The sequence below is a fragment of the Fusarium flagelliforme genome (genome assembly GCF_020744385.1).
Source record: "Fusarium flagelliforme strain FIESC 12 MPI-CAGE-AA-0113 chromosome Unknown B0J16scaffold_5, whole genome shotgun sequence".
NCBI lineage: Eukaryota > Fungi > Ascomycota > Sordariomycetes > Hypocreales > Nectriaceae > Fusarium > Fusarium flagelliforme.
The window spans coordinates 1,530,352-1,557,663 of NW_025763507.1; the positions used below are offsets into that span (position 1 = coordinate 1,530,352).

General features: G+C 49.5%; 12 protein-coding genes across 12 annotated transcripts; 7 read left to right on the forward strand and 5 right to left on the reverse strand.

Annotated features, from left to right (window-relative positions):
- Positions 1 to 100: 100 nt before the first annotated feature.
- Positions 101 to 801, forward strand: B0J16DRAFT_385852 (uncharacterized protein; the record flags this gene model as incomplete). The annotated part of the gene is made up of 2 exons (XM_046131531.1): positions 101 to 221; positions 293 to 801. The coding sequence occupies 2 exons, from the start codon at positions 101 to 103 to the stop codon at positions 799 to 801; spliced, it is 630 nt and encodes a 209-aa protein (XP_045981210.1).
- A 59-nt stretch (positions 802 to 860) lies between these two features.
- On the reverse strand, positions 861 to 1,352 carry B0J16DRAFT_385853 (uncharacterized protein; the record flags this gene model as incomplete). The annotated part of the gene is made up of 1 exon (XM_046131532.1): positions 861 to 1,352. The coding sequence occupies one exon, from the start codon at positions 1,350 to 1,352 to the stop codon at positions 861 to 863; it is 492 nt and encodes a 163-aa protein (XP_045981211.1).
- A 342-nt stretch (positions 1,353 to 1,694) lies between these two features.
- B0J16DRAFT_344464 (ribosomal protein S10 domain-containing protein) lies at positions 1,695 to 2,703 on the forward strand. Its single transcript, XM_046128177.1, has 3 exons — positions 1,695 to 2,006; positions 2,083 to 2,350; positions 2,404 to 2,703. Exons 1-3 carry the CDS (start codon positions 1,965 to 1,967, stop codon positions 2,442 to 2,444), a joined length of 351 nt encoding a protein of 116 aa, XP_045981212.1. The 5' UTR covers positions 1,695 to 1,964; the 3' UTR covers positions 2,445 to 2,703.
- Positions 2,704 to 3,532: 829 nt separating this feature from the next.
- B0J16DRAFT_153476 (uncharacterized protein) lies at positions 3,533 to 6,500 on the forward strand. Its single transcript, XM_046122090.1, has 2 exons — positions 3,533 to 6,221; positions 6,276 to 6,500. Exons 1-2 carry the CDS (start codon positions 3,819 to 3,821, stop codon positions 6,345 to 6,347), a joined length of 2,475 nt encoding a protein of 824 aa, XP_045981213.1. The 5' UTR covers positions 3,533 to 3,818; the 3' UTR covers positions 6,348 to 6,500.
- An 842-nt stretch (positions 6,501 to 7,342) lies between these two features.
- On the forward strand, positions 7,343 to 8,243 carry B0J16DRAFT_153485 (histone-fold-containing protein). The gene is made up of 3 exons (XM_046122091.1): positions 7,343 to 7,554; positions 7,680 to 7,817; positions 7,876 to 8,243. The coding sequence occupies exons 1-3, from the start codon at positions 7,545 to 7,547 to the stop codon at positions 8,037 to 8,039; spliced, it is 312 nt and encodes a 103-aa protein (XP_045981214.1). The 5' UTR covers positions 7,343 to 7,544; the 3' UTR covers positions 8,040 to 8,243.
- A 120-nt stretch (positions 8,244 to 8,363) lies between these two features.
- Positions 8,364 to 8,991, reverse strand: B0J16DRAFT_385856 (Sedlin; the record flags this gene model as incomplete). Its single annotated transcript, XM_046131533.1, has 2 exons — positions 8,364 to 8,667; positions 8,807 to 8,991. The coding sequence occupies 2 exons, from the start codon at positions 8,989 to 8,991 to the stop codon at positions 8,364 to 8,366; spliced, it is 489 nt and encodes a 162-aa protein (XP_045981215.1).
- A 347-nt stretch (positions 8,992 to 9,338) lies between these two features.
- B0J16DRAFT_289108 (mitochondrial ribosomal protein L31-domain-containing protein) lies at positions 9,339 to 10,128 on the forward strand. Its single transcript, XM_046124209.1, has 2 exons — positions 9,339 to 9,718; positions 9,778 to 10,128. The coding sequence occupies exons 1-2, from the start codon at positions 9,439 to 9,441 to the stop codon at positions 9,828 to 9,830; spliced, it is 333 nt and encodes a 110-aa protein (XP_045981216.1). The 5' UTR covers positions 9,339 to 9,438; the 3' UTR covers positions 9,831 to 10,128.
- On the reverse strand, positions 10,129 to 10,993 carry B0J16DRAFT_344479 (uncharacterized protein). Its single transcript, XM_046128178.1, has 3 exons — positions 10,788 to 10,993; positions 10,636 to 10,733; positions 10,129 to 10,571 (listed from the first exon to the last, which is right to left on the reverse strand). Exons 1-3 carry the CDS (start codon positions 10,851 to 10,853, stop codon positions 10,214 to 10,216), a joined length of 522 nt encoding a protein of 173 aa, XP_045981217.1. The 5' UTR covers positions 10,854 to 10,993; the 3' UTR covers positions 10,129 to 10,213.
- A 129-nt stretch (positions 10,994 to 11,122) lies between these two features.
- B0J16DRAFT_344480 (uncharacterized protein) lies at positions 11,123 to 14,114 on the forward strand. Its single transcript, XM_046128179.1, has 2 exons — positions 11,123 to 11,631; positions 11,685 to 14,114. Exons 1-2 carry the CDS (start codon positions 11,287 to 11,289, stop codon positions 14,010 to 14,012), a joined length of 2,673 nt encoding a protein of 890 aa, XP_045981218.1. The 5' UTR covers positions 11,123 to 11,286; the 3' UTR covers positions 14,013 to 14,114.
- A 1,111-nt stretch (positions 14,115 to 15,225) lies between these two features.
- B0J16DRAFT_153557 (uncharacterized protein) lies at positions 15,226 to 16,733 on the forward strand. The gene is made up of 2 exons (XM_046122092.1): positions 15,226 to 15,417; positions 15,485 to 16,733. The coding sequence occupies exons 1-2, from the start codon at positions 15,324 to 15,326 to the stop codon at positions 16,558 to 16,560; spliced, it is 1,170 nt and encodes a 389-aa protein (XP_045981219.1). The 5' UTR covers positions 15,226 to 15,323; the 3' UTR covers positions 16,561 to 16,733.
- Positions 16,734 to 17,812: 1,079 nt separating this feature from the next.
- B0J16DRAFT_289115 (PrpF protein-domain-containing protein) lies at positions 17,813 to 21,794 on the reverse strand. The gene is made up of 7 exons (XM_046124210.1): positions 20,748 to 21,794; positions 19,265 to 20,463; positions 18,801 to 19,037; positions 18,686 to 18,712; positions 18,502 to 18,638; positions 18,211 to 18,445; positions 17,813 to 18,155 (listed from the first exon to the last, which is right to left on the reverse strand). Exons 1-7 carry the CDS (start codon positions 21,362 to 21,364, stop codon positions 18,085 to 18,087), a joined length of 2,523 nt encoding a protein of 840 aa, XP_045981220.1. The 5' UTR covers positions 21,365 to 21,794; the 3' UTR covers positions 17,813 to 18,084.
- Positions 21,795 to 21,835: 41 nt separating this feature from the next.
- B0J16DRAFT_344490 (kinase-like domain-containing protein) lies at positions 21,836 to 25,413 on the reverse strand. The gene is made up of 2 exons (XM_046128180.1): positions 24,635 to 25,413; positions 21,836 to 24,576 (listed from the first exon to the last, which is right to left on the reverse strand). Exons 1-2 carry the CDS (start codon positions 25,040 to 25,042, stop codon positions 22,267 to 22,269), a joined length of 2,718 nt encoding a protein of 905 aa, XP_045981221.1. The 5' UTR covers positions 25,043 to 25,413; the 3' UTR covers positions 21,836 to 22,266.
- Between the last annotated feature and the right edge of the window lie 1,899 nt (positions 25,414 to 27,312).

Sequence of the window (27,312 nt, forward strand, 5' to 3'; positions counted from 1 at the left end):
CAAGTCACAAACACGTAACAAACTGTTGATATTGACGGCTTGGCATACACGACAGAAGAGGTTCTTAAGATCATCTACCTCGACAATCCGTCCAGCTAAAATGGGGGAATCTCTTCCAGAAGAAGCGCCGTTCCCGCTAACTGAAGTCGATAAATGGGTTCTTTCGCAAACGGACGAAGAATTTCACAAGCATGACTGGCAGGACTTAAAGGAAATCATCGGTAAGCGGCTTTGGGGGAATATCTACTCGGCATTGCTTTCTGTTCTAAGACCAGCTACTGATACTATGCAGAAACGAACAATCTATCAGTTTTAAAGCGCAAACCTTCTGACCTTCGCCGGTATATGGCATGGACAGCTGAAACAAAAGCAGAGTATGGCTCTATGACAAACTTCCTACTCGCGAACCGCCTCCCCAAGGAATGGGGCAGCCCGCCTTTTGCGCCCGCTTCTTCCATCCCATTCGGAGATCCCTCAGATTACCGTATCCTGATCAATGACTGGCCCTACGGCTTGGATCCAGAAATTCGGCACATTGTTGTATGGTTGCGCACGACTATTCCAACAGACCCCGAGACTGGTGATATGACGCCTGAGAGTAGAGCATTGGTTCAGTCTTTTGTCAAAAAGACATTCATCGATGCTCTTGGTCCGGATGGAGAGAATCGAGTGTTGTGGTTTAAGAATTGGGTGGCTCTTCAGAGCGTACGCGCTCTAGAACATGTCCATATTTTGGTCCGTGATGTAGATGGCGATACCCTGGAGCGCTGGACGGGAGAGCGTCCAAAGCAAAGCACTTAGACAACCAGACCAACCGAGGACGCTTGAGTAGATAGGGCCTCATAGAAAAATCAATCTAGTTAGGCAGCTCGGCGTGCCCTGCGGTTGCTTGGGGGGGCTGCACCAGCACCAGCATCACTGGCTCCCTGGAACTCGGCCATCTTCTGCTTTCCCATACCAAGCAAACCACTCCCCAGATATAAGCCATAAGCCGGAAGGACAAGCCATATGAGCCAAGCTTTGTTTCCGAAGAGAATAACAAGAATCACTGCAGCCCAGGTGACCCAGATAACGTCAAACATATACTCGGTCAAACCAGGAGAGGACAGATCCTCTCCAGCGGCGCGCAGCGCCTTGGTATTCGGGTCGTACTTGGGTCGGCCGGAAACCTCGAGAACATACTCGCAGATGAGCGCTGGTACAGAGAGAAGGACGTACAGCCAGAGGGATCGATTGTGGAACAGGAAATGAGCGAGAAGAAACAGCACGTTGATGATGAGGGAACCGATATGGAGGTTGTTCAGCGCCGCGGCGTTGGACTTGGCGCGGTCCTTCTTCGCTTTCTGTGCCATTGGGTACGTTGTGTTTGAGGCGATGGAGTCTTCTTGTGCAACTGACGACAGGAGAAAATACGGATCAAAACGAAGCCTCCGTGTTCTTGAGAAGTGGAATGACGAAACTGGATGGTGATGACAGGGGATTGCCTTCAACTGCAGCGATCTGATAGGCACCTCCACTTTCCGCCTTCGGGTTGGCCCGTAAAGCGCATCAGAAGAGTAGGTGTCTAGACATACAGGAAAAATCATAGGACAGCATTCTGAATAGTAGCAGGCTTGGATTAAAAGATCTAGAGTTTCCAATTTTCATATAAAGGCAAAGAATTCGTTGAATTGACTATATTGTGGCTGTCATTGACTTTAATGCCTTTTTTGGAACAGCTGTCTGACAGAACGTTGGCTTAGGTACCTAGGTAGGATGGACGGGAGAAACAGCATGACAAGGTCACGTGTCGTGAGTGGGGGATGTGCGATAAGAGCGATAAGCGCACAACTTTTTGACAATTGGGGCTAAATCGTGGACTGAACTCTTCTTCAATCAACAAAAGGAATATTCCCTCATCCCTCCCAGGCCGTCATCACGTTACCGTTGCAGTCACTTTTGCCGAGTCTTGACAGCCATACACAATGTCTCACCAGAAGAACGAGAAGGACGTCGGTGACGCTCCCGTACGTTGATGCCACTCCCCGCCCACAACTGCGACTGCGACTGCGACTTTGGCCACGATGCTAACCCCTACGATAGAAGAGCCACCGTATCCGAATTACCCTGACCAGCCGAAAGGTCCAGTCTCTTGAGAAGGTCAGCGCTGAGCTCATTGAGCGTGCTCGCAGCAAGGGTCTTACCATCAAGGGCCCCGTCCGTCTCCCCACCAAGAACCTCAAGATCACCACCCGCAAGACCCCTTGTGGTGAAGGTTCCAAGACCTGGGACTCTTACGAGCTCCGTGTCCACAAGCGTCTCATTGACCTCCACGCCCCTACCGAGGTTGTCAAGTCCGTCATCGTCAACAGTAAGCGATCCCGTTCTCTCAAGGTAGCTACGCAAACACTAACCAATCTACAGTCGAGGCCGGTGTTGAGGTTGAGGTCACTATCGCTGCTTAAATGTGGTCACGGTTCTAGTCAGTGGTAAAAAAGGAAAAGCCTGGTAGCATACTGGCATTGTGAGGGAAGGAATGATGGGAACATCAAGATCTTGCTCGCAGCAAGAGTGGTGGATATAGGATACTCAGTTATGATTAATGAATCTCTGGGAACCCCGTGTTCTGCCCTGCAAGACCACGACCATGCGCCATCATTCTGCCGTGATTGTGTATTATCTTAAAGACCTCTCGTACCGTTATTTGCAGTTGATCTGCGATCCCCATATCCAAAGGTGGATAGTAATGAGGCATCTTGTTAAGAGAGAGAAGCTTACAATTGGCTCGATCTGTTTGCACTTGAAAAGCAATGTCCATCATGAATACTCTGTTACTGCTACACATGTTCCAAAATGTTGATAATGGATGAATCGCCTACAAGCTGGATCGTGGAACCAACCATGAACTAGCCGGCAATCCATCCATATAATACAGACAGCTAACATAGGAGAGACCTGTGGTTTTTGGTACTTGTGCTCAGGTTAATACCATATACGTTGATAAGTACATGTACTTGATGGCTGGTTGCCAGGCGCAACCCTGAACCAATCAAAACCCAGTTCATCAATGATCCTAGGCAGGTACCGCGCGCTTGCCAACCCGTTACCACCAAACATTCAAGCCTGTTTCGCGCACCTTGACGTTCACTGCCTGGACCTCGACCTGAGTCTTCCATTTCCATTCCCTCTTACATTCTCTTTGAAGCTCAGGCTGAGTTCTCAATCCGTACCATGAGCAACTCATATAGAAGTCGTACTAGCTGGTAGCAGGGAAAATTGTTCTTTTTCTTCACCCCTTCTATATCTTCGAGCTTCCTCTTAGTCCCATCTTCATCACCATTCTCGCTCGCCCAGGACCCACCGTTCCCGTCCGTTCACGAAACGTTGCCAGCCATTGATTGACTTTTGACGACTTCCATTCGACGACCTCTCGCTTGCCCCCTTAGGCTTCCACATCAAGAAGCTGCTGAATCGAAGGCTTTTCTCACCCACTGCATCCTTCTGTCCGTTTTATTAATTATTAATTCCCTTGGCGACGTCGAAAACGACTGCGTCCAAGCTAGCGATTGAACCACGGCTGCTTTGTTTTCTTTCGACTCGACTGTCCCCGCCACCTACGCGAACGACCCATCGACAACAAACAATCACTAGGTCGAGCAGACCGGCCATCCTCTTGGTCGCGAGTTGTTGGGTCACTCAGCATTGAATCCCATACTTCGATTTTGTGTTCATCGACATCCCATGGCCAGAACACGTCGTTAAGAAACTCTGCAGCGCCTTCACCTTCCGAACCCCCCAGCCTCTACCTCAAGCCTCGTCGCTGGACAGCAACATCCAGCATGGCTCCTACACCGACGGCTGTCAACGGTCTCTTAAGACAAGTGATACACTATCATCTTGACAACGCCTCCTACGATAATGCACTATTTTTTTCCGAACGTTTGACGGCACAAGACCCAAGGTCCAGCGAGTCTGCATACCTCTATGCGTTATGTCATTTACGTCTTGGGGACTTTCGCTCTGCTTACGACGCGAGTAAGCTCATCGGATACCGAGGCGCTCACTTGGGCTGTGCTTGGGTTTTTGCTCAAGCTTGTTTGGCCCTCGAACGGTACAAGGACGGCATCAACGCTTTGGAAAAAGCCCGGGGTTTCTGGGCATCGAAATGCAACTTGGGAAAACATAGCGCGACAGCTCGGTCGGCTCTGCCTGATGCGCCTGCCGCGCTATGTCTCCTGGGAAGATTGCATCGCGGCTACGATGATAAGAAAAAGGCCGTTAGTTGCTATGAGGAGGCTCTCCAGCTTAACCCTTTCATGTGGGATGCCTTCTCGGCTTTGTGTGACCTTGGCGTTACGGTTCGCGTGCCCAATATATTTAAAGCCAACGAAACCCTTGTTCATAGCTTTGACGTCGAAGCTAGCCCGATAATATCATCGCGAGAAGGCTCTATACCAATCGCCCCCGACGTGCCCGCGAAAAAGTCCCAACGAAGCGCCACGGCAGAGGCTGGAAACGATCCTTTTAGCTCAAGTCATGCTCCTGCCATTACCGAGCTGATTAACGGTGATTCTGGTCAGGAAGGTGATAAGAGCGACTTTATGCAGAAGATCCAGGAGGGACGTATGCGCTATGCAACATCAACTAACAGCAGCTCTGGCTTTGACGGCATGGAGACACCCCCAGGTCCAATATCATCATTCACGGGCTCGTCTCGCCTCGGTCAATCCCACGAGCCTCCCCAAGCACCACCTCGCCGGACACGGCACGCACAGGCTGTTGATCAGGGGCATGAGGCGCCTCCAAGAATGAATTATCGCATAGGTTCCCGACGCACAAGGGCGCAAGATAAGGGGCAGCAAGAGCAGTCAACAGAAAACGTAATGACTGACGCATCCAATTCGGCGCCTTCAGCATCGTTGCGGTCGTCCATACCAGCAGCGGAAAGGAAACGGACTGTATCAGGACACCCAGCACAACGAGTCACAAACTCGGAAGAACCAGCGATAACGCGGCGTAGTGCAAGGCTCAATATGTTTAGACCATCATCGAAAGCAAACTCCGGCGCGACCACGATAGGAACGTCAGCACCCAGGGAACTCAAGAAGGCGAGACCCCCAATCTCTCGAATCGTCCGACCTGGATCCAGCGGCAATAATGTTGGCCGTGTTGTCAGTGGTAATCGCAAACCTCTCGAAGACCCCCTGGCTGATGTTGATCACGGCGAGGTGCAAAAGCCTAAGGACGTCCCCCCTCCCCCGCCTATTCACAAGTCATTGGAGTTGGATGCTCAAAGGCTTGAAGAAGGACTTAAATGGATACTTGACCTTACGAAGAAGCTGGCCAATGGATACTACTCTTTGTCCCAATTCCAATGTACAGAAAGCCTCCAACACTTTCAATCGCTCCCTGCACCTCACCAAAACACACCCTGGGTTCTTGCCCAGATGGGACGAGCTCATTATGAGCAAGCATCATACGCCGAGGCCGAAAAGTTCTTCCGGAAAATGCGACTGCAAGCGCCTTCGCGCCTCGAGGATATGGAGGTGTACTCAACGATCTTGTGGCATTTGAGACGGGAGACAGATCTCTCCTTCTTAGCGCATGAACTGGTAGACTCAGCTTGGCTTTCGCCCCAGGCTTGGTGCGCACTTGGCAACGCCTGGTCGTTGGCACGCGATCACGAACAAGCTCTCAAGTGTTTCAAGAGAGCAACTCAGTTGGACCCTAAGTTTGCATATGCTTTTACCTTGCAAGGACACGAGTATGTAACAAATGAGGAATATGATAAGGCCCAGACGGCATACCGACAGGCGATTTCTGCCGACAAACGTCACTACAATGCCTATTATGGTATCGGAAGAGTTCAAGAACGTCTCGGCTCATACGACAAGGCGTATACACATTTCCATGCTGCTCAAAGTATCAACCCCAACAACGCTGTCCTGATCACTTGCATCGGAACAGTGCTGGAGAAACAGAAGCAGATCATGCCCGCCCTTCAAGCATACAGCAAAGCAGTAGAGCTCGCCCCTCGTGCCGCTCAGACTCGGTACAAGAAGGCCAGAGCTCTGCTTGCTGTTGGCCAACTCGAACCGGCACAAAAGGAGTTGATGATATTGAAGGACTTGGCACCAGACGAGGCAACCGTTCACTTCCTTCTCGGCAAACTGTATAGAAGCATGGGCGAAAAGCAGCTCTCAGTGCGGCACTTTACTATTGCTCTTGCCCTGGATCCCAAGGTAAACCAGTCAAATATTTTGTTTTCACGGATGATTGAAACTAACTCCTCATAGGCAAGTCAACAGATCAAAGAAGCCATTGAGAGTTTCGAGGACGACGTGGAGATGGATGACTCAATGATGTGATGATTGTAATGAACATTGCGATTCTTAAGAGTCTGCACTTGCGTTTGTTGTCCTTTGGTTTTGAGATGATAAGCGTAATGAAGTTCATGGAACCTAGTTCCAGTGATTGAAAGACACGGGTTGGGCTGTTTGATAAACCTACGAGTTGGAGGTGGAATAAACGGGATAGAGGCCGGTGGTCGGCGCTACTGTTGACTTTGGTACGAGAGCATGGCATCGGCGTTTTATGGTATGAACAGGCTCATTGAGTAGCTTGTATTCGCACACGCACATCGAGGAGCGGCTTCGCGTCGTGTATATGTAGCCTACGCATTTACGGGGTAGTACTTGTACATTATCAAGGCTTTGGGGCAGGACGTGGAGAAGATATGAGCTGATGGATGATACCCTGATAGGTAGTCAGAGTTAGAAAGTCGAGCCCATGAATGCCTACGAATTAACGAGCTCCTGCGCCTCCGGGTTGTATCTATGATATGACAAGATTTTAGTCTTCGAATTGGTAGCTTCTGAGCATAACCTATGTACATCAATAGAATGTTAGATACCATGTTGACTCTGTATAATTGGGGTCGATGTAAGAAGAAATTGAGAAGAAACAATCACCCCGATGGAACGGGCTTAATCATCGAACCGATATGTCCAGACATCCACACCTATGCTCTCCCTACATCTGGGTACTCTGTAGATACCTACTAAGGTATTGTGTGGATGAATGAAATGGGTTTTGACCTTAATAAACATAAACGCGACGCAACGCAACGCGTTCGATATCTGGACCCACTCCCCGCCTTCCTCAGCTCACTTCCTGCCTGTTCCATTTCTAGATGCAACTCAATGCAGACGGGAGTGATCTGACTAGTATTCGACCAATCAAAAAATCGGACATCGGAATCACTCAAGCGCCCTTCCGTAAGCAGTATAGCGCTCGAGATTCAATGATTTTAGGTGCCCATTTTTCACTGATTATGTCCGCATTTTAGTAGTGATTTTTGGCGCCTGTAGTCGTTGGTTTTACTGATTGCCTGCACGTATTTATTTCTCGTCTTCTCGCCCCCCCACAGCATCTCTTTTCCCCTTCCACTCTTCTCACTCCGCATCTTCAACGCGTTTTCTGCAAACCAACGTCATTTCCAACATCGCGACAACGCGCCACATTCATCTCTTTTCATCAAACACTTATCTCATTCATCTATCAACATGACTGGACGTAAGTCTTTTATCTCTTTTGATGTATCCTGACAGGGTCGATGGATAGTTTTCGAACTTGCCCGACGCGTCAATACCATGCATCAATCATCGTGAGCTTGACTACAGTCACTAACCTTCTCCCAGGTGGCAAGGGCGGAAAGGGCCTCGGCAAGGGCGGCGCCAAGCGTCACCGAAAGATTTTGCGAGACAACATCCAGGGTATTACCAAGCCCGCTATTCGACGTCTCGCTCGTCGTGGTGGTGTCAAGCGTATCTCTGCTAGTAAGTTGATCATAGTTATTACTAGTATGCATACAGTTTACTAACAGTTCTGTCTTAGTGATCTATGAGGAGACCCGAGGTGTTCTCAAGACCTTCCTCGAGGGTGTCATCCGTGATGCCGTTACCTACACTGAGCACGCCAAGCGCAAGACCGTCACCTCCCTCGACGTTGTCTACGCTCTGAAGCGACAGGGCCGCACCCTTTACGGTTTCGGTGGTTAAACGCTTCTTTTCACTGGGTTGTTCACTTGGCTTTGAGAAGGATTATACAGTTGCACAATTGACACTGGGATGGATGTACTTGACTACGGCGTTGGGGAAACACGGATATGATATTACCACTAGGCGTCACGGAAGACGACCTTGCGAATGAATACCGCATTGAACATTTAACACTTCTTCTGCACTCTCCGTATGCTTGTTGTGACTGTATTCATTTGACCGACCACGAGTGCTGGCGAAGGTGCTTGGCAAGAACAGTATCGCGTTGAACTTCTATTCTTTGAAATGCAAATCTGGTATCATGAGAACACGTAACTTAGTACTTTAAAGATATTTTCTCCCTGCTGCTGCCACCCGTGTCCTAAAGATGGGACTGCGTACCTCCATGTTGGCACGATAGAACGGACTCATGATTGCCTTAACCCAGTTTTCATACACCTCTGTAAAGAACATCTTGATAGCCTCTTCGGTAGCTTGGCTTGTCGGATTGGCGCCGATAGCGGTTGAAGACCGTGATGATGTACCGGTCGGGGCGATGGGTTGATGAAGTAGGAGGAATTTGACATTGCCGGCGGTAACGAAGCATGAGATATAGTTATTGAAGAACTTGTCGATACACTTTAGGTACCTAATATGAGCAAGGTCTGAATGTTAGCCCTTGTTGTCAGGATTGTAACTGAAGATGTTGGCATGGCATTGTGATGATGTCCCAAGCCCCTTGCTACTCTCGATGCTGAACCACGTGCAATGTGCCTGCAACTACTTACATCTGCCCATGTGACCACTGCACCTCCTCTGCGATATCAAGACTCGAATGTAAAATGAACTGGTTCAAATGACGGACTTGGTCGCTAAAGCGTGACTGGCCATCGCCGCCTTGTTTGGAGGTACCAAATTCATGTTCAAACAACGGATTGTCCTGGGTGCCAACGATAGCGAAGTAATAGCTCATGATGTCGCGCGCTGCATCGACTGTGTATGTATGGTCCTGGTCTGTTACCCTGTGTTATGACGCCAAATTAGGAGTCGGCGATAGCCACGCTGATGTTAACTATGTTTGTCCGGATGCGCTGAGGTGTTGTGCTGAATGAAACCTTGGTATGGATGGAATGGATGTCTACGGGCTACCGCTGCTTTAGGTAGCTCTATACCTAGTACCTGCACTGGCGCATGTTAGGGACATTCCCCCACTGAACGAGATCTGCCAGGTCTCCTTGGCCCACCCGGGTTTCACAATGTTCCGCTTCAAGTGTCTAGGTAGAGCAGCCAACCATTTGCTCTGCGCTTAGCACCCCGCGTCTATCTTAGCCGCAAGCTGCCGGGAAAAAGTTGACGCTCATTCGATAACCTTCAAAACCCTCTTCCGCCTGTGTCTCCAAATCCGCAGCAACCCTCCACCATGTTCGGCGCATTCCGCATCACGAATCCTCTGTCCAGTGGTCTTCTATGGAAGGTGCCTTGGAGGCTCTCCAAGTTCCAGAAGCGCCGTCACCGACTTCGTCTCCGAGCCGTCGACGATGTTGTAGCGACCGTTGACGCCGCTCTCGCCAAGAAGGGACAGACTCTAGAGGCCCTTGAGCGATGGAAGGCCGAGATGCCTACTGAGGCAGAAATGCTGCCAAGGGACAAGTACACTATGTTTGACCGCAAGGCTAAGCGCTATCGCAAGGGCATCCATAGTATGTTGCACTATCTACACCAATCTACTCCTTCCAGGTCAATATTAATATTTAAACAGAGCTACCCAAGTGGACGAGGGTGTCACAGCGAGTCAACCCCCCCGGTTACTAGAGAGTCGACTTCACCAAATTGGAGGAGCAGGTCAGCTGGGTCGAGGATCAGATGGAGAACGGCGTATTCATCCCACAGCGGGAACTATAAGCAGATCCATATTGGGGTCCATGTACAACACTTTTGTTTCAATTACGAACTGCGAGATAATGACAACATTTGCCAACATACCATACAAAAGTTCTGGCGGCGGTCTTAACTGCCAATTGGCGGAACAGATAAAGATGGGCATTGGGAGGGGAGCAGGAGAATATCCATGAAGACGCAAAAAAGAGAGAGATTACAGCTGATGTTCTGAAATGATGAAAGCTTTTTGTTTAGAAATTAAGGGTATCAAGTCCCAAATCTGGCTCCAGGGACAACCTCTGCTCTGATTTAATCCACTATTTCCCTTCGGCATACTCGTCTCGTTCCTCGGCCTGTATCGCCCTGCCAACTCCTCCTCTCCCCTCGTCAAAGTCTTCACGGTATTCGTCACGCACTTGGCCACCAGACTTGCCACGACCGTATTGGCGACCCTCCTCGAAACCAGGGTCCAAGTCGGTACGAATGATACGCTCGTCGAGTTTTGTGCCGCCAATGTATTTCAAACAGTCAAGAGCATCCTGGTGTGTGTAGTACTCAACGAAGCAGAACCCACAGGGTGTCTTGTTGAAGCGATCGAGACCCATGACGAGGCGCTTGATTTCGCCGCACTTTGCGAAAAGCTCGTAAACCTGTTCTTCGGTTGTGTAGAAAGACCTGTTTGGGACATTCGAAGTTAGATTTTGACGGCTGTCATGAAACTAGCCTGGGGATGACAAACAGGTTGCCCACGTAGAGGGTTGTAGCATTGGCCAGTGGATCAGCCTGAGGTTCTTGTGGTTGGTTGCTATCATCATCGCGATCGCGTCTTCGCTTGTTCTAGCATCGAGTTAGCAAGCGGATGGTATTAAGGGCGCGTAAGGGATATCGTACGCGGTTCTGATAGTAGGCGCTGGGCCTATCCAGGCGTTCCACGGTACTTCTGACGCCTGGTCGCATTCTGCCTCGTCTTGACAAAACGATCCTGTCAAATTTTGGTTTGTATGTATCTTGAAGGCAATGCGCCGAAAGATTGTTCACGCGACAAAGTTCGTATCTGACACCTTGAGTCGTCGAATAGTTGTGATGATGAATGTTGGTGTAGCTCAAGTAGCCTTGCGACGATGGGTGGGTCCTGCCTATAAATGTGGCGGTGTCAGTGTGGCTTTACCTCTTGGTGCCGTGGTGACAAGCGCTAAAGCTTTCAGCGATGCATTCTGCGCCATCCCCAGGTCTTCAGCCTCGTTATTATTTTCTTTCTCATTCAATATCGCGACTAATATTCACCTTCACGTGTATTTTGCAGCTCACCCCCCTTTATATAATCATTTTACGAGCTTTTTGAAGCTAAAAATCAGTTGCACCTATCGAATTCTGACCCAGGCCCCTTGCCATGCCCAAGGTTAAGAGCTATTCGGCAGCTTGGCTGTCTAGCAACGCTCCCGGCCACCGTCTCTTTGAGCAATCGCCTGGAGCTTCCAAGTCTCGTGGATTGGAGTCGACCTACCCCTCCAAGAAGAAACACATTCCCGGTCCGCGCAGGACAATTGCTCGCCGAGGCACCGAAGTCTTTGTCGCTGTTGGTCGTGAAATTCGCTGGGGGGATCTTGCGTACTTGAAGGATGAATGGGCGAATCGTCATTCAAAGGGTAGATCGTCGCAAGGCGTCCGTATCAAGCGTGAAGACTCTACACAGTCGCTTGATGACGATAACCTAGAGAACACTGCCGGGTTGAGGGTATGTTCAGATACCAGGCCTTGTGAATATATTACTAACTTGGTATTATGAAGACGATCAAAACGCCTGTCGCAGACGATATTCGACAGCTTGTTATCTCACCGAACTCGAACTTCTTGGCCATTCTTACCACCCATACTATCCATATCTGCGTCCTGCCAGACCCATCCCATCTTACTAGTGAAGATACCGGCCCTCTAAAGCCCAAGATCTTTACTCTCGGGCCTACTACTCATGTCACGTCGCGTTCTCCAATCGCATCGGCCATATGGCATCCTTTGGGGGTCAGCGGTTCGTGCATTGTCACCACCACCGCGGACGCTATCGTTCGTGTTTGGGAACTGTCCACTACCGATCGATGGTCATTCGACACACCTAGTACGTCTGTCGACCTGAAGAAGCTGGTGGATGGTACAACCTTGGATCAGGATTTCTCTGCTTCAACAACGAATACAAATACGGCCTTCTCACCTGATTCATTCGATATGGAGGTGGCTGCTGCGAGCTTCTCTACTAAAGGGGCCGGAGGCTGGAACCCGATGACTCTGTGGATTGCGATGAGAGAGGGAGACGTTTACGCTTTGTGTCCTCTGCTTCCCCAAAAATGGGCACCCCCCCCGACGCTCATACCCTCCCTGTCAGTGTCTATTGTCACCACAGTCGCCAGCATTGAGGATGATCCTGAGGTTGGCGAGCAGGAGAAACTGCTCGCCCAGCAACAACTGGAATGGATGGGCGAGCTGGATTCCCAAGAGCCGGCAATTATGGAAGGGCCAATTGGAGAACCCATTACGGAAATTTACACACGACCGAGCCGTCCCGGCATCATCCCTCGCTTGCAGGGACCATTTGAGCTCCAATCGGATCCCGATACTGGCGATGAGCTGGATACTTCGGTCACTGATATGCTTGTAATCGGGAAAAAGACCGAAACCGAAGAGCTCATGATGGGAGAGGAAGAGGATCTCGATATGGACGACGGGGACCAAGAGGGCCTTTCCCTCGCCGTGATTTGCTTGCTGTCAACAAGCGGTCAAGTCCGTGTTTACCTTGATCTTGAAGGCATCCAGGCCCAATGGCTTCCACCGAAAAACAAGAACAAACTTGGCCGACTCCTTGCTGAGTCCAACCCTCCTTCCCTTCTTTCCTTCCAGGCCATCGACACAATGAGCCCTGTAGAAGTCAACGAGGATAATTGGCCAGTCTTCAGCACTGATGTCACATCCCGTTACAGCTTCTTCGTCACTCATCATGCTGCTATCACATATATATCGCTTACCTCTTGGATCTTTAGGCTTGAGAGCGAGCTAAACGCAGACTCTATAGCAGGAACCGATTTCCGAATCGGCCTACTCGTCAACTCCCAGTCGATAAGGGATCGAATCTACTCTCAACCTACCGCCGACGTCGCAGTGCCCTTGGCTGCGTGCAATGTCTTGCGGGACCCTGATGTCGGCTACTTCCTTCTTTCAGCAACCCCCTATGAGCCCATCGCCCTCACTTTTGACACGCCTGAGGCTGATCTTGCGCCGATCCGACAGGATAGCCCAACTTATGATCGCGAAACCAGCATGGCGCCATTGGACTTTTATGAACCCCGTCCCGTTTTCAACCCATCACATGCATTCGATGAGGGTTCTGCTTTGCCTACTCTGCTAGAAAGGCTCCGTACATCCCGGCATAAGACAATCGTTAACCAGGAAGTGCGACTAAGCCCGCTTACACTGCAAATCTTTACCGATGCGCACAAGGTCTTGGCAGACGAGACATATCGCCTTGGGATGGCTGCAGCAGAAGTTTTCCGGCGATGCGAACTCCTTCAGAGTGAGCTCAAACAACAAGTTATGAAAGCCAATGAAGTAAAGGGAAGGACTGACGCTATCAACGGGCTGCACCGTGATGGCGAGGCGGACAACGCCATGTATGATCGGCGCATCGCAACAGCGAAAGATCGTCAGGGCCAGCTCACGGAGCGCCTGGAAAATCTGCGCAAGATTGTAGGTAAGGCGACAACACGCGACTTGAGTGCTAAGGAGCGTGCTTTTGTGGAGGAAGTCAGGTCGATGGAGGTAAGCATCGCGGCTCCAGAGTACGCGGAGCTGGCTGCGGGCAAGGCGGCACCATCACCTGCGCAGGCGAAACAATTGTGGAAACGTCTGGAAGACATCAAACACCTGCAGACCGATCTTGCAGCTGAGGTGGATGCAATGAGCAAGGCGGCAGGGGATACAGATGGACCCGCTACACCATCGGCCGAGTTGCGGATCCCACACGAGGTTCGCAAGGCCAAGATGCAACAGGTCCAAGGGTTGCTGTCCAGAGAGACAGCCCTGGTGGAAGCTGTCACTGCGCGACTAGAACGGCTACAAACCAGCCTTTAAAGCTGGTATATATGTACGATATTTACGACTCTGCCGAGTATGATAAAAACGTGTTCCCACCTAGATCTTCAGTCACTTCTATACGCTTTTTGACAATGTTTTCCGAGTCAACAATTGTCGCATGATATTGAACCTTTGGTGACATGACCGATCATCTTACCACTGGCGCCAATGTACGAGTGAAGCAAGCAGAGAGGAATACAGCCAGGGCAAAGATCGCCACGACTACCACCATGCACTATCTGGTTGTCAGTACCGGATGAGAACAAAAGAGGAAGAAAGATCTGGTATTAACATCGCAAGAAACTAAAAACCAGCCACATTGCCTTGGCTTTCTTATTGACCCGGCTGAGCTTACAGATCCCCGGCCGGTATCAGCACGATATTGCTTTGTTTAGTTGCCTTCGATAAGAGCGGGTGATGCCTGTGGTCCAATCGTTTTAAAAACAAGGCGAATGGTGCACACGGCATTTGGAGCCGACTGATAGAATTTGCTTTTGGCTACACGACAATCACTCCAAAAAATGCCTGCTAATACCTCCTTTCTAGTTTTCATGGTTTGCTAGTTGCCGATTGAGTACAAAACACGAGGACAGAGAATACCGATTTGTCTAATCGTATGTGTACCACAAACCACCTTGAAGGTTGCAAACATTCTGGGTACGGATGGATGCCTACAATACTACAGAAAGGGAAATCCTTGGTTATGCTACTGGCCGAGAACTTGCCTTGATGCAGCCGCAGGCTGGTACAGTAGTCTACGTCTCATTGCAGTCAGTGGCTGCCTTTGACGAGAATGCAAGCGCATAGTGCCCGTAACTGAGTCGTTCATTGGGCCGTTGGGAATAACGCTTCGCCAGCGTACCTATCTTTTGAGGTTCTACCGAGAGACCTCGGGTATACGATTACAAATTTATTTTGCTAGACTGTACCCAACTTACACAACATGCTGAGCACGGGAATGGCCTCGGGTGACTGCGACCAGAACGTCTCAGGGTTGCGCAATGCTTGCAAAACAGTTGGTGCCAGGTATATTTATGTCTCTCGGTTAGGCATACCTCCTACTCTAGGTAGAGACATGTATGGCCGCCTTGCTATATGCGCTTCAGGGTGACATCCTTGACCTTGACAAGCAATCATTATCCATGGTGTGGACAACTTGGAAATCTTGGGCACACACCCTTCGCCTATTCCTAGATCTCGGTACATAAAGGTAATGCACTTCCGCCTCTTGGACAGAATCAATATCTTCCAAGGCATACCCTCAGCCTGGAATCGTAAACGGCAATTTACAAGCCCCTTTCTTCATCAATGACCCTATTGCGTTCAGCTTGTCAGAATTCAGCACCTTCAACACAGTCAAATATGGCACCCCATCACCTGGATCTGGAGAGTCTCATCCTGCGTGAGTCTATCACCTTGTCTTTGACTCTTCTTGCTGAGACCACGGCTGATCTGACTAAATCAAACAGAGAATTGCCGTGCCTTTGTCGGAAGCTCAGATGCTGAGTTTGACGTGTTAACCCGGATCGACCCAAGCGAACAATGGTATGCTTTTGTTCTCAAGACAGAAGGTGGGAAACGTACCAAGATTTTAGAGAACAAGGCACCGAGACCAGAGCGAGCTGTTGAACTGCTTCACGAGGCTTCGGCACGCATGGTAGATCAATATGTAACCTGCCATGGCTACGATCTCCCTCCCGGTACCACATCAAAGACCAAAACCGGTATGCGTGGCGGACTGGTGAAACCAGATGTCATTGCATGTGGTTCTTCCGATAGCGAGGCATTTGTGTCTGATTCTGACGATTCTGTGCTTCCTCCTCGTCGAGCCCACCGCCGGGGGCGTCGAAGTGGCCGAGAGGCTGGCGAAGCAACCAGTTCACGCCTTGATAGAACCGAAACGCAGTGTGCTAGCGATAGCGATGAGACCCCTCAGCGTCGTTCTACTCCATGGGGGATGACTATTCCCCAACGCCCAATCGTGCACACACAGAACCATACTCAGGCATGGGGCCATCCGATGCCACCTCTTGGACCAGCGCCAATGCCCGCCCCGATTCCAAGCAGCCGGCCAGTTCAAGGGATAGTTCCTCCACCGCCGGGCAGGTATGTATCTACTCTTCCTCATCCGGCGGCTGGTAAAACTTATCCCGCACGTCTCAACATCAACTGGCCAGGCAACGGGAAACGAAACATGCTTGTGAATGCTTCGCCAACTCTCCAATGTCTGCAGCAGGTTGCTGTCAACGAGGCGGTCATGCGCCCTCTCACTTTCTTCAATCCATCATGCCATCCTCTGTCGGGTGGACGTGGCAATAACATCATTCCCCCTTTCAGAGCTGTAGTCCGGCGCGTTACATTGGGCGAGGATGACACCTACGAGATGACGGCTTTTGGAAACGATCTTTCTGCCTTGTTCCGCAGCGCTTCGAGCATCCCCAAGTTCGAGATTGAGCTCATCACGGCGAACCCCTCAACTTTCCCTCCGATGCCGCCCCCACGCCCTGCGTCCGCTGCTTCCTCACGCAGCAGCATTGCCGACTGAGGCGGACATTATCTATCCATTGATAGACACCAACATAGGTCCTCCGCAGTCTTTTCAGAGCTTGGTTGCATCAACAGGTATGGACATGGCGAACTGGTCGGAAGGGGTATGTGAAACTGGGGGTTTGATGCGGGAGTTTGGGAGAACAGAGGGATATTCACTAGTTCGTAAAAAACTGCGCACGTTGAATTGCCGGCGTACTATGTGTTAGCTAGAATGCTTCATATTTCTTACATCAATCACAACCCAATGCAGACCAATTGAGGGTTACAGTCATTCCGGAGGCGTCTAGTTTGCATTGAACACGTGCATAGGCAGATGACAGACTGATCTACGGGGTACAGAATGGAAAAAGGCCTCCTGACTTACGCCTCACTTAGTAGACATGGCAAGGCAGTGGCGATGTTTCGAAATGCTGGCTTAAAGACTCGCAGGCCGGCAATGGCTCTGGAATGCAATCGACCAAGGAGTTTTAGACTACCTACTGTACTAAAACTATAGACCGGGAGTTTCTCCGAATGAGGCGGTATAAAATGTATGGCTCATATCCAAAGTCGTGACAGGGATCATGGACGGGTGGGAGACAAGGATTGGGTTAGTTCTGAATGAACGATGATACTATTGCCAGCAGCTGCTTTTGACAATATCACCAGATGGAAAATATTTGTATTGAATTAGAAGTCAGATAGCCAAGAGTATGACAAAGTTGTTGTTGAAACGTGGAACATGCAAGTCGCAGTGACTAACTGCTCACCTAACCACTACTGCTATGCTCTTCACCGACTGAACAGTCTGTGTATGCATATGCATACATACATACATACATACATACATACATACATATAGCTTCAAGCACGTCGGGAATGCGGTATGACTATCACTGCTGTCATTGGCATTACTGTCACTGCCACTGCCACTGCCACTGTTATACCTGTTAGACCATATAGTAACCTTGAAGATAATATACATTGAAAACACGATAGCTAGCGTATCAATTTGTTGAAGGCCTGCTTCAGTGCCCCTGTATCAGGCTCCCTTTCAAACCTCGTGAGTTACACTATAGTGTAATATTTGAGGCCAGCAACCTTTTTATGGTACCATTATGGCGGCTCACAGCATTCGGGATCCGGCAGCATGGTACGGGATGGGAGAGTGGGCATGAAAATGAGGCGAGAGAATCTAATCTACATTGGGTTATAACAACTATACTCTCGTTGGATGGGGGTTATAAAGAAAGGTATCGAGGAATGTTGACAGGATGAACAATGCACCACTAGAATATCGTGTTGTATGTGATCAGGACAGGGCGTACTAGCTTCTCACGTTGGTGATGAGCAACATCAGCACATTCATTATCCGTTATGGCATGAATGGATCACTGCACGGCGTTGAGTAGAGTATTGTTTCACAGTACACTTGTGATTGTTTACCTTGACCACCTGAGACTTGGGAGAAGCCTCACTCTATCGACATCCAAACCACGAGCCAGCCCTCTGTCATCTTCTCTTACTCTTCTTATAAGGATCATCCCCTCTTCTTCTCTTCCAGGGCGGCAAAAGCCTTGGAGACCTGAGACCAACTATCACGCAACAGCACTAGAAAGAAGTCAGCACAAGTCTCCTCACTACAATAACTCATCTAAATTCTTACCGAGAGGCACAATGGCCCATGGCAGGTTGAAGCCCACGTAATAAACCCAGAAGTACAGCGTCTCGGGGCGACTATACGCCACGCCATGCACTCTCGACTCGTTCCAGTTGGTCAAGTAATAAAGGGCTACACCGTATACATGCGCCGTGCACACAATAACCTGCACTACATGGCGGCTGTGCCAGTCTCTGAGGATGCCGAATACTGTGAGCAGGGAGAGGGGACCCCAGACGAGCTGTACAGTACATGCTGTGTAAGACGGCGAAGGAACAAAAGGATAAGACGACTTACACATGTAATGGTTTCTACGCTGACTGTGAATATGTCATGGGTCAGGTAGCGAGAGTCAGAAAGCGTGTATTCTTTCCATAGCTGTGCGAAGAGTGTTGACATGCTAGAAAGTTGATGGCGATATACGAGATAGTACCCTTTGGAGGTGTCAGCATCAGCAAATAAAAGTCGTATAAGTATTTACCTTCAAAAGCCACATGCAAGAAACCGCCTAGAGTCAAAGACGAAACACCAATCAGTAAATTCTTTCTTATTTTGTCCAAGGTCTGTCTGGTCTGACTTGACTTGACTTGACTTACACAAGGCAAACCATCCAACAGCAAACTGATCAATAGGGCGTACTGGTTTTCGAGTACGAGTCGTCTGCCACACGGCAAGTCCGATAACAACACTGACAATGGCCCCAAAAGTAGCTATCAATTCGAAGACTCCAGTGGTGTTTGGTAGATAGCCCGGGATCACAGCGTCCAGAGGGAAGTATGGATGCCCAGGCTCGGGCACAGAGGTGATGGGATCAGACATTTCGTAACCTTGAGCTGTTTACGGTACAGTACGTAGATGTATAATGGTTTGTGCAATTGGTTTGTTTGTGTAATTACATCGCGGTCAGACCGGTAATTAATGTAACCCACTGTCTATCACGTGATAACCTTGACGATATGCAATACAATATGAATGTGAAAGTCTAGACACCTATTGATAATCGTTTGTTGACACTAAATGTGTATATCTTAGGTAAAAATACCTCAATAGTATACATCACCTTTCATCAGAATCCTGGCGGTTCTCAAAAGCTGTGCCGACTCAATCTTACCCTCCCGAATTACTGTACCAATATCAACCCTCCCACTAGGATGCCCAATAGTAACCGTATTCTTCGACTTTCCCCCTACAAGTTCAGACGCAATTGTCCCTTTGAGCTGAGAAGCAGCTCCAAGGCAAAGCGCGAGAGTCAATGGCACGGCTTTATGTGCTTGACCCATCGACAAGGCGAGGCATCGGATATCAACCTCTGATGAGCAGCTTGAGGGGAACAACAGAACAATCTTGGGCACACTCATGATTTTGGGGTCAAGACCCATGAGACTGGCACCTGCTTGGCGTATTTCTTCCAGCTTATCCTTGAGTTGAGGATTCGATTCAACCTGAGCTGGTGTGAGGGATAGATGATCAGCCAGTCCCAGACTCTCGGTGCTAATAAAGACGCCAGGATTTCCAACATCGACCAGAGATGCCTGGACCGTAGCCCCGTCGCTCAACGTGAGGGTGTCGACAGCGTTTCCTGTAGGGAGAGCTTTCCCTGTCTTTGCTCCAGCAGGGTCGAGGAAGCTCATGATGACCTTTGAGCCTGTGCCTGGGACACCATCCATGGTATAATCTCCTTTATGTGTATAACGCAAGGGCTCACCTTCAACCCGGAACTTGGAGGACATGACCTTGTCAGTATTAGTATTGAGAAACCTCACAGTAGCCCATTGCATCCCATCTTGGTCTGTCTCAACATACACATCCTCTGATGATATCAAGCCACTGTCCCAGGCTGCAGGCCCGACCAAGGAAGACATATTCCCACAATTACCAGCCATATCTAGACTACCATCTTGAATTCCGACTTGCACGAAAGTGAAGTCGACGTCAACATCGTCTCGAGAAGGTGGCCCAAGAATGACAACCTTTGAAGTGGACGATATTCCAGAACCCATGCCATCAAGTTGACGCCCGTACGGGTCAGGTGAGCCCATTGCAGAGGGGAGGACTTGGCTCCATTGTGATTCAGGAGGCAAGTCCTTTCGATGTATGACTAGACCATTTGATGTTCCGCCGCGAGCGAACCATGCGGGAAAACTCGGTGATGAGGTTGTCATGAGACGAGTTTGGTTTTGGTATGAGAGGATTGACAATGATGAGATTCTAGCTGAGCGAATCAGATGTCGTGATAAGAGTTTATGAGATACCATAGCCCTTGGAATTTAAATTGAAATTGAAATTGAAATTGAATTCTCACAGATAATCACTGAATATATAAGTCAAGTAAAGTTGATGAATACCTAGGTAAGAAGATGGGCTGGCTCGGAGATCCGAGGCCTCGCCTCGGTCCGTCTAGGGGTCTGGGCCTGAACATTTAGTGGTTGATGCACTGTAACGCTAGGTACCTAGGTAGGTATCAACTAAACTCCATACCAAGGGAATGAATAAAATATGGATCAGAAAACAATATCAAAAGACAGGCTCACAGCAGAAATCACTCCCAGAATCTCCTCATAACTCTATCCGCATACTCTTGATCCAATCCCCAATTCTCAACCGCATCCTCGATACCATCCTCCATCCTATCCACATACTCCTCCTTGGGCAGATCCTCGTCTACCCTCATCTCGTCGACATAAACCAACGCCCTCAACGTCTCGTCTTCATCGCCCGTTGCAGTCGCCCACTTGACATCCACCTGGAACTTCTGATATGCCCATGGCACGCCCTCGTATCCGTCCAGCCTCTCTTCATCCTGAGCCGGAACGAGGTACAACAGTCCGTACACTCCTTCCTCCTCCTCATCCTCCTCTACCTTGTTGGTGGCCTTCTTTTTGCCCTTATCAGTGAGTTGCTTGTCAGATTCAGCGTCAGGTGTGTCATCGTCTGAGTCGATAGGCAGTTGCACCACGTTTGCATATCCACGGGTGTTTATGATCCATTTCCATCCCTTGAGATATGCCAGACCGACAGGAGTAGAGTATGGACAGCGCTGGCGCATCTGTTCGGTCGAGAGGTTGGAGCCGTAGGCAAAGTAGAGAATCTCGGAGACGTTTTCCTGCATCAGAGTCATGGTGCTGTCCTGCGACTGCTGGCTGTCTCCCTGTGAGCTCATGACTGCTGTGGTGCAACTGCAACTGCAGCGTATCTTATATCAACTGCAATTGCAGTCTAGGTAGTGATAACCAGACCAGATAGACAGAGAACTGCCTAATAATAGAGTGATGGGTTCCTCGGCGTTGACTCAGAACTCAATGTGAGTTTAAAAGATGACGACGTGAACTCTTGTTCCCCAGGGCTAGCATCATGAATGGTTGGTCTACTTAATCTCAATCCAGGTCCAAGTGTTTGTTGGCGGCCTGATGCACGCATCAAAAGGCAACGGAACTTTGACTCAACTCCTTATTCCGTGTGGGTTGTGAATAGGCAGCAAGGCTTAAGCGCTTAAGCTCAGCCTCTCGACTTACACCATTCACCAGGCTCCCAAAATTAATACAAGGATAGAAATCAATCACATCCCCAAAAATGGAACTTTGGTGTATCCCTTGCTTGACTTTTAAACTTGTTTGTGTTCATTCATACGGTATCTGTTTCTGTTTCTGTTTCTGTTTCTGTTTCTGTTTCTTTCTGTCTTGACTTTCTTTGTCATCACATTACTTAGGCTCATCTCATCTCATCTACCAAACTCCTTTTCCCTAATTTAACAAGCAAATGCTGTCAAACCGTCGAACCCCCAAATGCAATCCTCTAGGTGGTAATGCTAAATTAAATATAACGAGCGAAAGTGGTATCGCAAATCAATCATCAGGCGTAGCATAGCATAGCATTAGCATATTCTTTCTTTGCAAATCATGCATTCTGCTTCTTCAACCTCTCCATCTCTCCGTCTCTCCATCCCTCTCCGGAGTAAATCGCCAACCCCACCCCCATTTCAGTAGCCCTGCCCTTCTGTCGCCACGGCTATTGCTATCGGACTTTGGGTCCCCAGTGAGGTTGATGAACCAGACCGAGTTCATATTAGGTGATAGGGATCAGGAAGGGGCTGAGTATCAGCTGGTCTGCGCTAGGACGTAGGTTGTGGTCGATTTCAAACGTTTGCGCAAGGAACTCTTTGGCTGCCTCGCTTGCGTGCTCGGGGATTGTAGGGGCAGCTTTTCCGCCCCCAATCTTGAAGATAGCCTGGAGCTGACTACAGTCGGGGAATGGGTGACTGCCAGTCATCATTTCCACCACCAAACATCCAAGCGACCAGATATCTGCTTTGCGGGTGTATGATGTTTGCTTTACCACTTCAGGAGCCATCCAGAACACGGATCCTTGTAGCGAAGGGCGGTGCTTGTTGTTGTTGGCGCCGTTCAGAATGTTGGAGGCCTCTAACTTCTTAGAGATACCAAAATCGGAGATCTTAATAGTTCCCTTGTTATCCACCAAAATGTTGGCGCCCTTGATATCACGGTGGATGATATCCTGGTTGTGCAGGTACGAGAGACCCGTCAGAATCTGCCGCACAAAACTGCGCACCAGCGGTTCAGGAAGCGCGCCGTACGAGTTGAGTATCGTCTGAACTGAGCCACCAGGCACATACTCGAGGAAAATGTTGAGATAATCAGCTGACGAGCTGCAACCAAGATACTGCACGATGTTGGGATGACGAAGATCGCGAAGAAGACTTATTTCTCGCTTAAGTGCCTCAATCATGCCCTTCTTGCGAGTATCGCCTTGGCTGTTGGCTCCAGGCGCAGGCGTCTCGACCTGCTTCACAGCAAGGAGCTCACCCGTGACGGCATGCAAAGCCAGGTAAACACTGCCGAACGATCCTTGACCGATGAGCGCACCCTTCATCCATTTATCATCACCCCAAGATTCTCCCGCCAAAAAGCTTTGCAGCTCCTCATCCACATCGTCGCCGTCGTTGGTCAAGGCCTGCCGAATTTCCTGGAATGATCCAGATCCTGTTGAGGTGTCGCCATCATAGTAGCTTGTGGCAGTCGTGTTGCCTTCAGGATCTGTGACACTAACGGCAGCTGAGTCGGACCCGCTCTCTGTGAACGAGACATAAGACTTGCGATCAGGCTCAAGGGACGATTCTTCTTGCAGTGTATCAAGAACTGACGAAGTAACCGAGTCACGGTTGTAGGTAGTTTGAGGAACCCGAATATGTGAGTCTCGTGTCCTCACCTTGGCGAGTTGGGTGTTAGCGTTGAGCCACGAGTCTGCAATAGTTGGGATAGGAGGTGCATCTTGGATGCTAGAGGCAAAGCTGAGGTTGCTGGCCACGCTGAGCCGGCTGTTGACCTTGCTCAAGCGGGTTGACCGTCGCATAGAAAGTCGGGCTGTGCGGTCAATGTCTTCTCTAGTGTGATCAGGGAAGTAGGATGTCAGATCGGACGCGATTAGCTCGCTGGGAGGTCGAAGCCCTCCAAATTGTCGGAGTGCCCCAACACGCCGGGCTGGTGCCCTTGACTCGGCTTCTGAGGCGGGACGCTCGAGGTCCTTGGCTGCGTTGTGCAGGTTTCGCTCACGATCCTGGTAAGAGATGGGCGACAACGGGGACTGAAGCTGGTCGTTCCACTTTTCCCCAAGCATCTTCTGAACCTTGAGTTGACTTCGCTTATCCACCGTCTCGAGCGCTCGAGCATGTTTTTGCTGTTCCTCCTCCATGGCGATGGCCGCGGCGCGCTGCAGCTCAGCCTCGCCTGGCTCGCCTGCTGGTACTCTTCGCAATATCAGTCGGTTTCGTTCTGGTCGTCGTTGGTCTTTGATAATGCGCCAGAGCTCCGTGTCGCCCAGTCGTCTGCATTGACCAGGGTCGGGGTCAATACCAGCCAGGACCCAGAAACAGTAGTTCCTTTCATGATCTTCCCGTAGGGCGAACTTGCGAAGAGTTACTCGCATAACCTCCTCGCAAGTGCTGCATCCGGAAATCTTGACGACCTTCGTAACGCCGCCAGTCGATATAACGCGGATAACTTCTTGACCCTGTGGTAAGGCAGCCATCAGTGAACCGTCCATACTGGAGTTATTCCTGGTATGGGTCGTTACCAGACGGTTTGCCGGAAGATCCGGGTTTGTAGTTACAATCCTTTGCCCTTGAGCATTTGCAGGGCTGGAAGCATATGCTTTTCCTCGGGCCCGCAGATTACGCACATCAGTGCCAGGCAGAGGGGAATTGGGTCTCGAAGATGTCTTGCCGTTGTCCAAAGCACCATGCAAGTCCATCTGTCTTGAGTACCGCTTGCTGGATGATGCAGGAATGCCTCTTGAAGAGTGCAGTCGAGGCGAGTCGTTGGGTGCTGTGATCTGAATGTCGAGCCCGCCGAATGAATCCTAGACGAAAATTATCAGTATGTGAGGCCGATATACATGGCAATCACTAATAGCCTACCCGATTCCGCTTCTTCTCGTTGGCATAAGCTCTAGTTCTCAGCTTCTTAATGCTGAGGAAAAGGCGAACACGGTCGCCGACCTTTTCGACGCCCATCTCTTTCAGTACGTCCTTGTCCATTTCCAAGAGGTTCTCGCCATTGATGTGGTTCTTTCGGAAGATCTTTTCGTATTCGCCGCACTTGACAGTTCGCAGGTACTCGCATACCTGCTCCTCGTCCCAGTTCTTGACAGATTCGGCAGGGTCGCTTTCGTTGAATTCGGACTCTGTCGGGCTATTGTAGGCACCTGAGGAGGGCATCGTGGGAGCTCTTCGGGGGGGAGGCATCGCAGGGTGAGAAGTAACAGGAGTGTGAGAGGAGGAACCCAAGCCGGCAGGGAAGGATGCTTTCGAAGCTAGCATGGCCATTGTGAAAAGGCGGCCGATCGTATGATCGACTGTCAGAAGCAATCAATGGTGCTTGTAAGTGATCAAGTTTGGCGAAGGCGGTGCCCGAGACACCAAGTCGAAGTGGGATAACCCAGGCCCAGCTGAGTCGAGTCGAGTCGAGCCGAATCGATCGATGGTGGCTCACGGTGATTGGAATGTGCGGAAAACGGTGGAATAGCAAACGGTCGGAATTATTAGTAAGGTGCAAAGTCAAGAAAAAGCACAAGTTGCGATCAACGCGAAGCACTTCACAGAGGTAGAAGTGAAGAAGGATATACTGAGTCCAGTTGCAGATGCAGGCAGAGCTGGACGAGAGAGAGCCAAAGTGAGGTTTGGGTTGAGGATTTGCAGGAGGAGGGAAAGGTGACGATGGGCGGACAATGGAATACAAAGTACTGGACTAGTACTCTGCATTGGTGGAGGGGATGGGAGTGGACGGCTTGACGGTCCAGTCCAGCCCAGGAAATGGAGAATGAGCAGGGGACTGGCGGTGGTTGCGGCAGAGGTACCACCAAGACAGCGGGTACTTGACTAGCGCGCATCAGCAGGTGGCTTACGCTGGCCTACAGCAGCATTAGACAGGTATCGGCCAAGTCTGCAGGTACCTTCCAGACGGTGAAGTGGGAGGACATTAGCCTGATTCAGGTTGGCCGACTTCCATGGCCAACTCTGAACGAACCTTGGATTGGGCAGAACCCCCGTAGCGATACTGAACAATCAATAGACGCTCGGTACCTTAAGTACAGGTAATAACTGACTCGAAAGATTTTTTAATGCCAACCTATACGAAGAATAGATTCATTGATTCAACCATGGATATTAATTCAAAATACATACATACATCATGCTACAGGGAGTAATCAATGCTTGATGGCTCAGAAGTCAGCGACTCCACTACGAATAACACAACAAAAAAGATAATTATCCCCAGACCCGAACAAGAAAAGAAAGCGAGGACTTGTTTTAGGGGTGGTCGATAATAGGTAGAATAGAAACATGGAGGGTATCCGTATGATGGCGTACTGTAAAAGAAAAGGAGTGTTCCACATGCCACGCTGTGAGGGCATGGAATTTTGTTGACTTTACGGATACAGTACATAGGTACGCTTGATGTGTGGTCATGCATATTACATGCACGCACATGCACAAGAGATGAAATGAAGCTGGCTGGATCCATAACGTACTGTACTTGGATGGATGCAAGTTTCAGAACCGTCCGTCCCCGTTCACAAATGGTAACATTGGATGTTGCATAACTTGATCTTTTTTCCCCAGCACTACTGACGTCCCTAGATAACCATAATTATAACACAGCATGTCCTGAAGCTCTCTTGAGTGTGACTATGGAACTGTTCGTGGAGTGTCGGAGCATGAAACAAAGTGAGCCTAGACCCTGGATGCTGGGATCTGGGCGGCTGCGAATCCAAACGATAGGTCAAATGCTGGTCCCTGATGAAACAGACCGTGTTTCGACCGGGGGGAGGGGCCACGCTTCGAGTTAAAAGAGCGCATTCCATATACTGTAATCAATCAATCATGTGTATGACTGACACGACATACCATACGTGTAGATATGTAAACAACGTGTTCCCAAGACATTCTCCAACCTACCTACCTATATATGCACACTATTTATTAGACCGTGCACCCGTAGCTCGGCTTCTCTTTCATCTTTGTTCATGTCATTAAATGTATAAAAATAATTCATTTAAATTTCGAAATGTAAACTTAGACTAGGACTGCTAGACTACAGTGTATATCTCGGCTGCTATGATCGCCATATCCAAGGAAAAGGTTTTCTTTCTTTGTTCTCCTTTTCCTCTCCCAGTATCAATCGTAAAACTTGAAACCTTTTGAAATAACGATCGCTGTGGAATTCAATGCCTCAATCGCTGAGATGAGGTCACCTGTTTCGGTTGCCGAGAGCTTAACCGTGAGCGAGCGAGTAGCATACATGCCATACCATATCATACCATACCGTCGGGTGTCAAGATGAGCATGGAACGCACTGGGCAAGTTCAAGTTGTCTCGTCGTAGCTCGCTTCGTCATCTGCACTGCACTCGTTTCGTTTAAAGGACCAAGGCCTTGCTCGGGAAGTGGGCAACGGTAAAACAACAAACAACAAGCCCATATTGCCTGTATTATTATAGAGGGGCATGCATTGCTGAAGAGTGGATTCACTAATTCTTTCCATAATAGTCATGAGAGAAACGCAGTCAAGAATAATTCTTGGAACATGTTTGATATA

What these genes read in the sequence shown, in the direction of transcription:
- B0J16DRAFT_344464 (XM_046128177.1), top strand. Translation starts at nt 1,965, where the DNA reads ATGTCTCACCAGAAGAACGAGAAGGACGTCGGTGACGCTCCC. An exon ending in AGGACGTCGGTGACGCTCCC is followed by an intron (nt 2,007 to 2,082) that starts GTACGTTGATGC and finishes CCCCTACGATAG; the next exon opens with AAGAGCCACCGTATCCGAAT. An exon ending in CAAGTCCGTCATCGTCAACA is followed by an intron (nt 2,351 to 2,403) that starts GTAAGCGATCCC and finishes ACCAATCTACAG; the next exon opens with TCGAGGCCGGTGTTGAGGTT.
- B0J16DRAFT_153476 (XM_046122090.1), top strand. Translation starts at nt 3,819, where the DNA reads ATGGCTCCTACACCGACGGCTGTCAACGGTCTCTTAAGACAAGTGATA. An exon ending in CTCTTGCCCTGGATCCCAAG is followed by an intron (nt 6,222 to 6,275) that starts GTAAACCAGTCA and finishes AACTCCTCATAG; the next exon opens with GCAAGTCAACAGATCAAAGA.
- B0J16DRAFT_153485 (XM_046122091.1), top strand. An exon ending in TGTCAAGCGTATCTCTGCTA is followed by an intron (nt 7,818 to 7,875) that starts GTAAGTTGATCA and finishes GTTCTGTCTTAG; the next exon opens with TGATCTATGAGGAGACCCGA.
- B0J16DRAFT_289108 (XM_046124209.1), top strand. Translation starts at nt 9,439, where the DNA reads ATGTTCGGCGCATTCCGCATCACGAATCCTCTGTCCAGTGGTCTTCTA. An exon ending in CTATCGCAAGGGCATCCATA is followed by an intron (nt 9,719 to 9,777) that starts GTATGTTGCACT and finishes ATATTTAAACAG; the next exon opens with AGCTACCCAAGTGGACGAGG.
- B0J16DRAFT_344479 (XM_046128178.1), bottom strand. Translation starts at nt 10,853, where the DNA reads ATGCGACCAGGCGTCAGAAGTACCGTGGAACGCCTGGATAGGCCCAGC. An exon ending in GCGCCTACTATCAGAACCGC is followed by an intron (nt 10,734 to 10,787) that starts GTACGATATCCC and finishes ACTCGATGCTAG; the next exon opens with AACAAGCGAAGACGCGATCG. An exon ending in ACCCTCTACGTGGGCAACCT is followed by an intron (nt 10,572 to 10,635) that starts GTTTGTCATCCC and finishes TGTCCCAAACAG; the next exon opens with GTCTTTCTACACAACCGAAG.
- B0J16DRAFT_344480 (XM_046128179.1), top strand. Translation starts at nt 11,287, where the DNA reads ATGCCCAAGGTTAAGAGCTATTCGGCAGCTTGGCTGTCTAGCAACGCT. An exon ending in AGAACACTGCCGGGTTGAGG is followed by an intron (nt 11,632 to 11,684) that starts GTATGTTCAGAT and finishes GGTATTATGAAG; the next exon opens with ACGATCAAAACGCCTGTCGC.
- B0J16DRAFT_153557 (XM_046122092.1), top strand. Translation starts at nt 15,324, where the DNA reads ATGACCCTATTGCGTTCAGCTTGTCAGAATTCAGCACCTTCAACACAG. An exon ending in TCTGGAGAGTCTCATCCTGC is followed by an intron (nt 15,418 to 15,484) that starts GTGAGTCTATCA and finishes TAAATCAAACAG; the next exon opens with AGAATTGCCGTGCCTTTGTC.
- B0J16DRAFT_289115 (XM_046124210.1), bottom strand. Translation starts at nt 21,364, where the DNA reads ATGAGCTCACAGGGAGACAGCCAGCAGTCGCAGGACAGCACCATGACT. An exon ending in GCGTAGAAACCATTACATGT is followed by an intron (nt 18,446 to 18,501) that starts GTAAGTCGTCTT and finishes TGTACTGTACAG; the next exon opens with CTCGTCTGGGGTCCCCTCTC. An exon ending in ATGGGCCATTGTGCCTCTCG is followed by an intron (nt 18,156 to 18,210) that starts GTAAGAATTTAG and finishes ACTTCTTTCTAG; the next exon opens with TGCTGTTGCGTGATAGTTGG.
- B0J16DRAFT_344490 (XM_046128180.1), bottom strand. Translation starts at nt 25,042, where the DNA reads ATGGCCATGCTAGCTTCGAAAGCATCCTTCCCTGCCGGCTTGGGTTCC. An exon ending in ACGAGAAGAAGCGGAATCGG is followed by an intron (nt 24,577 to 24,634) that starts GTAGGCTATTAG and finishes ATTTTCGTCTAG; the next exon opens with GATTCATTCGGCGGGCTCGA.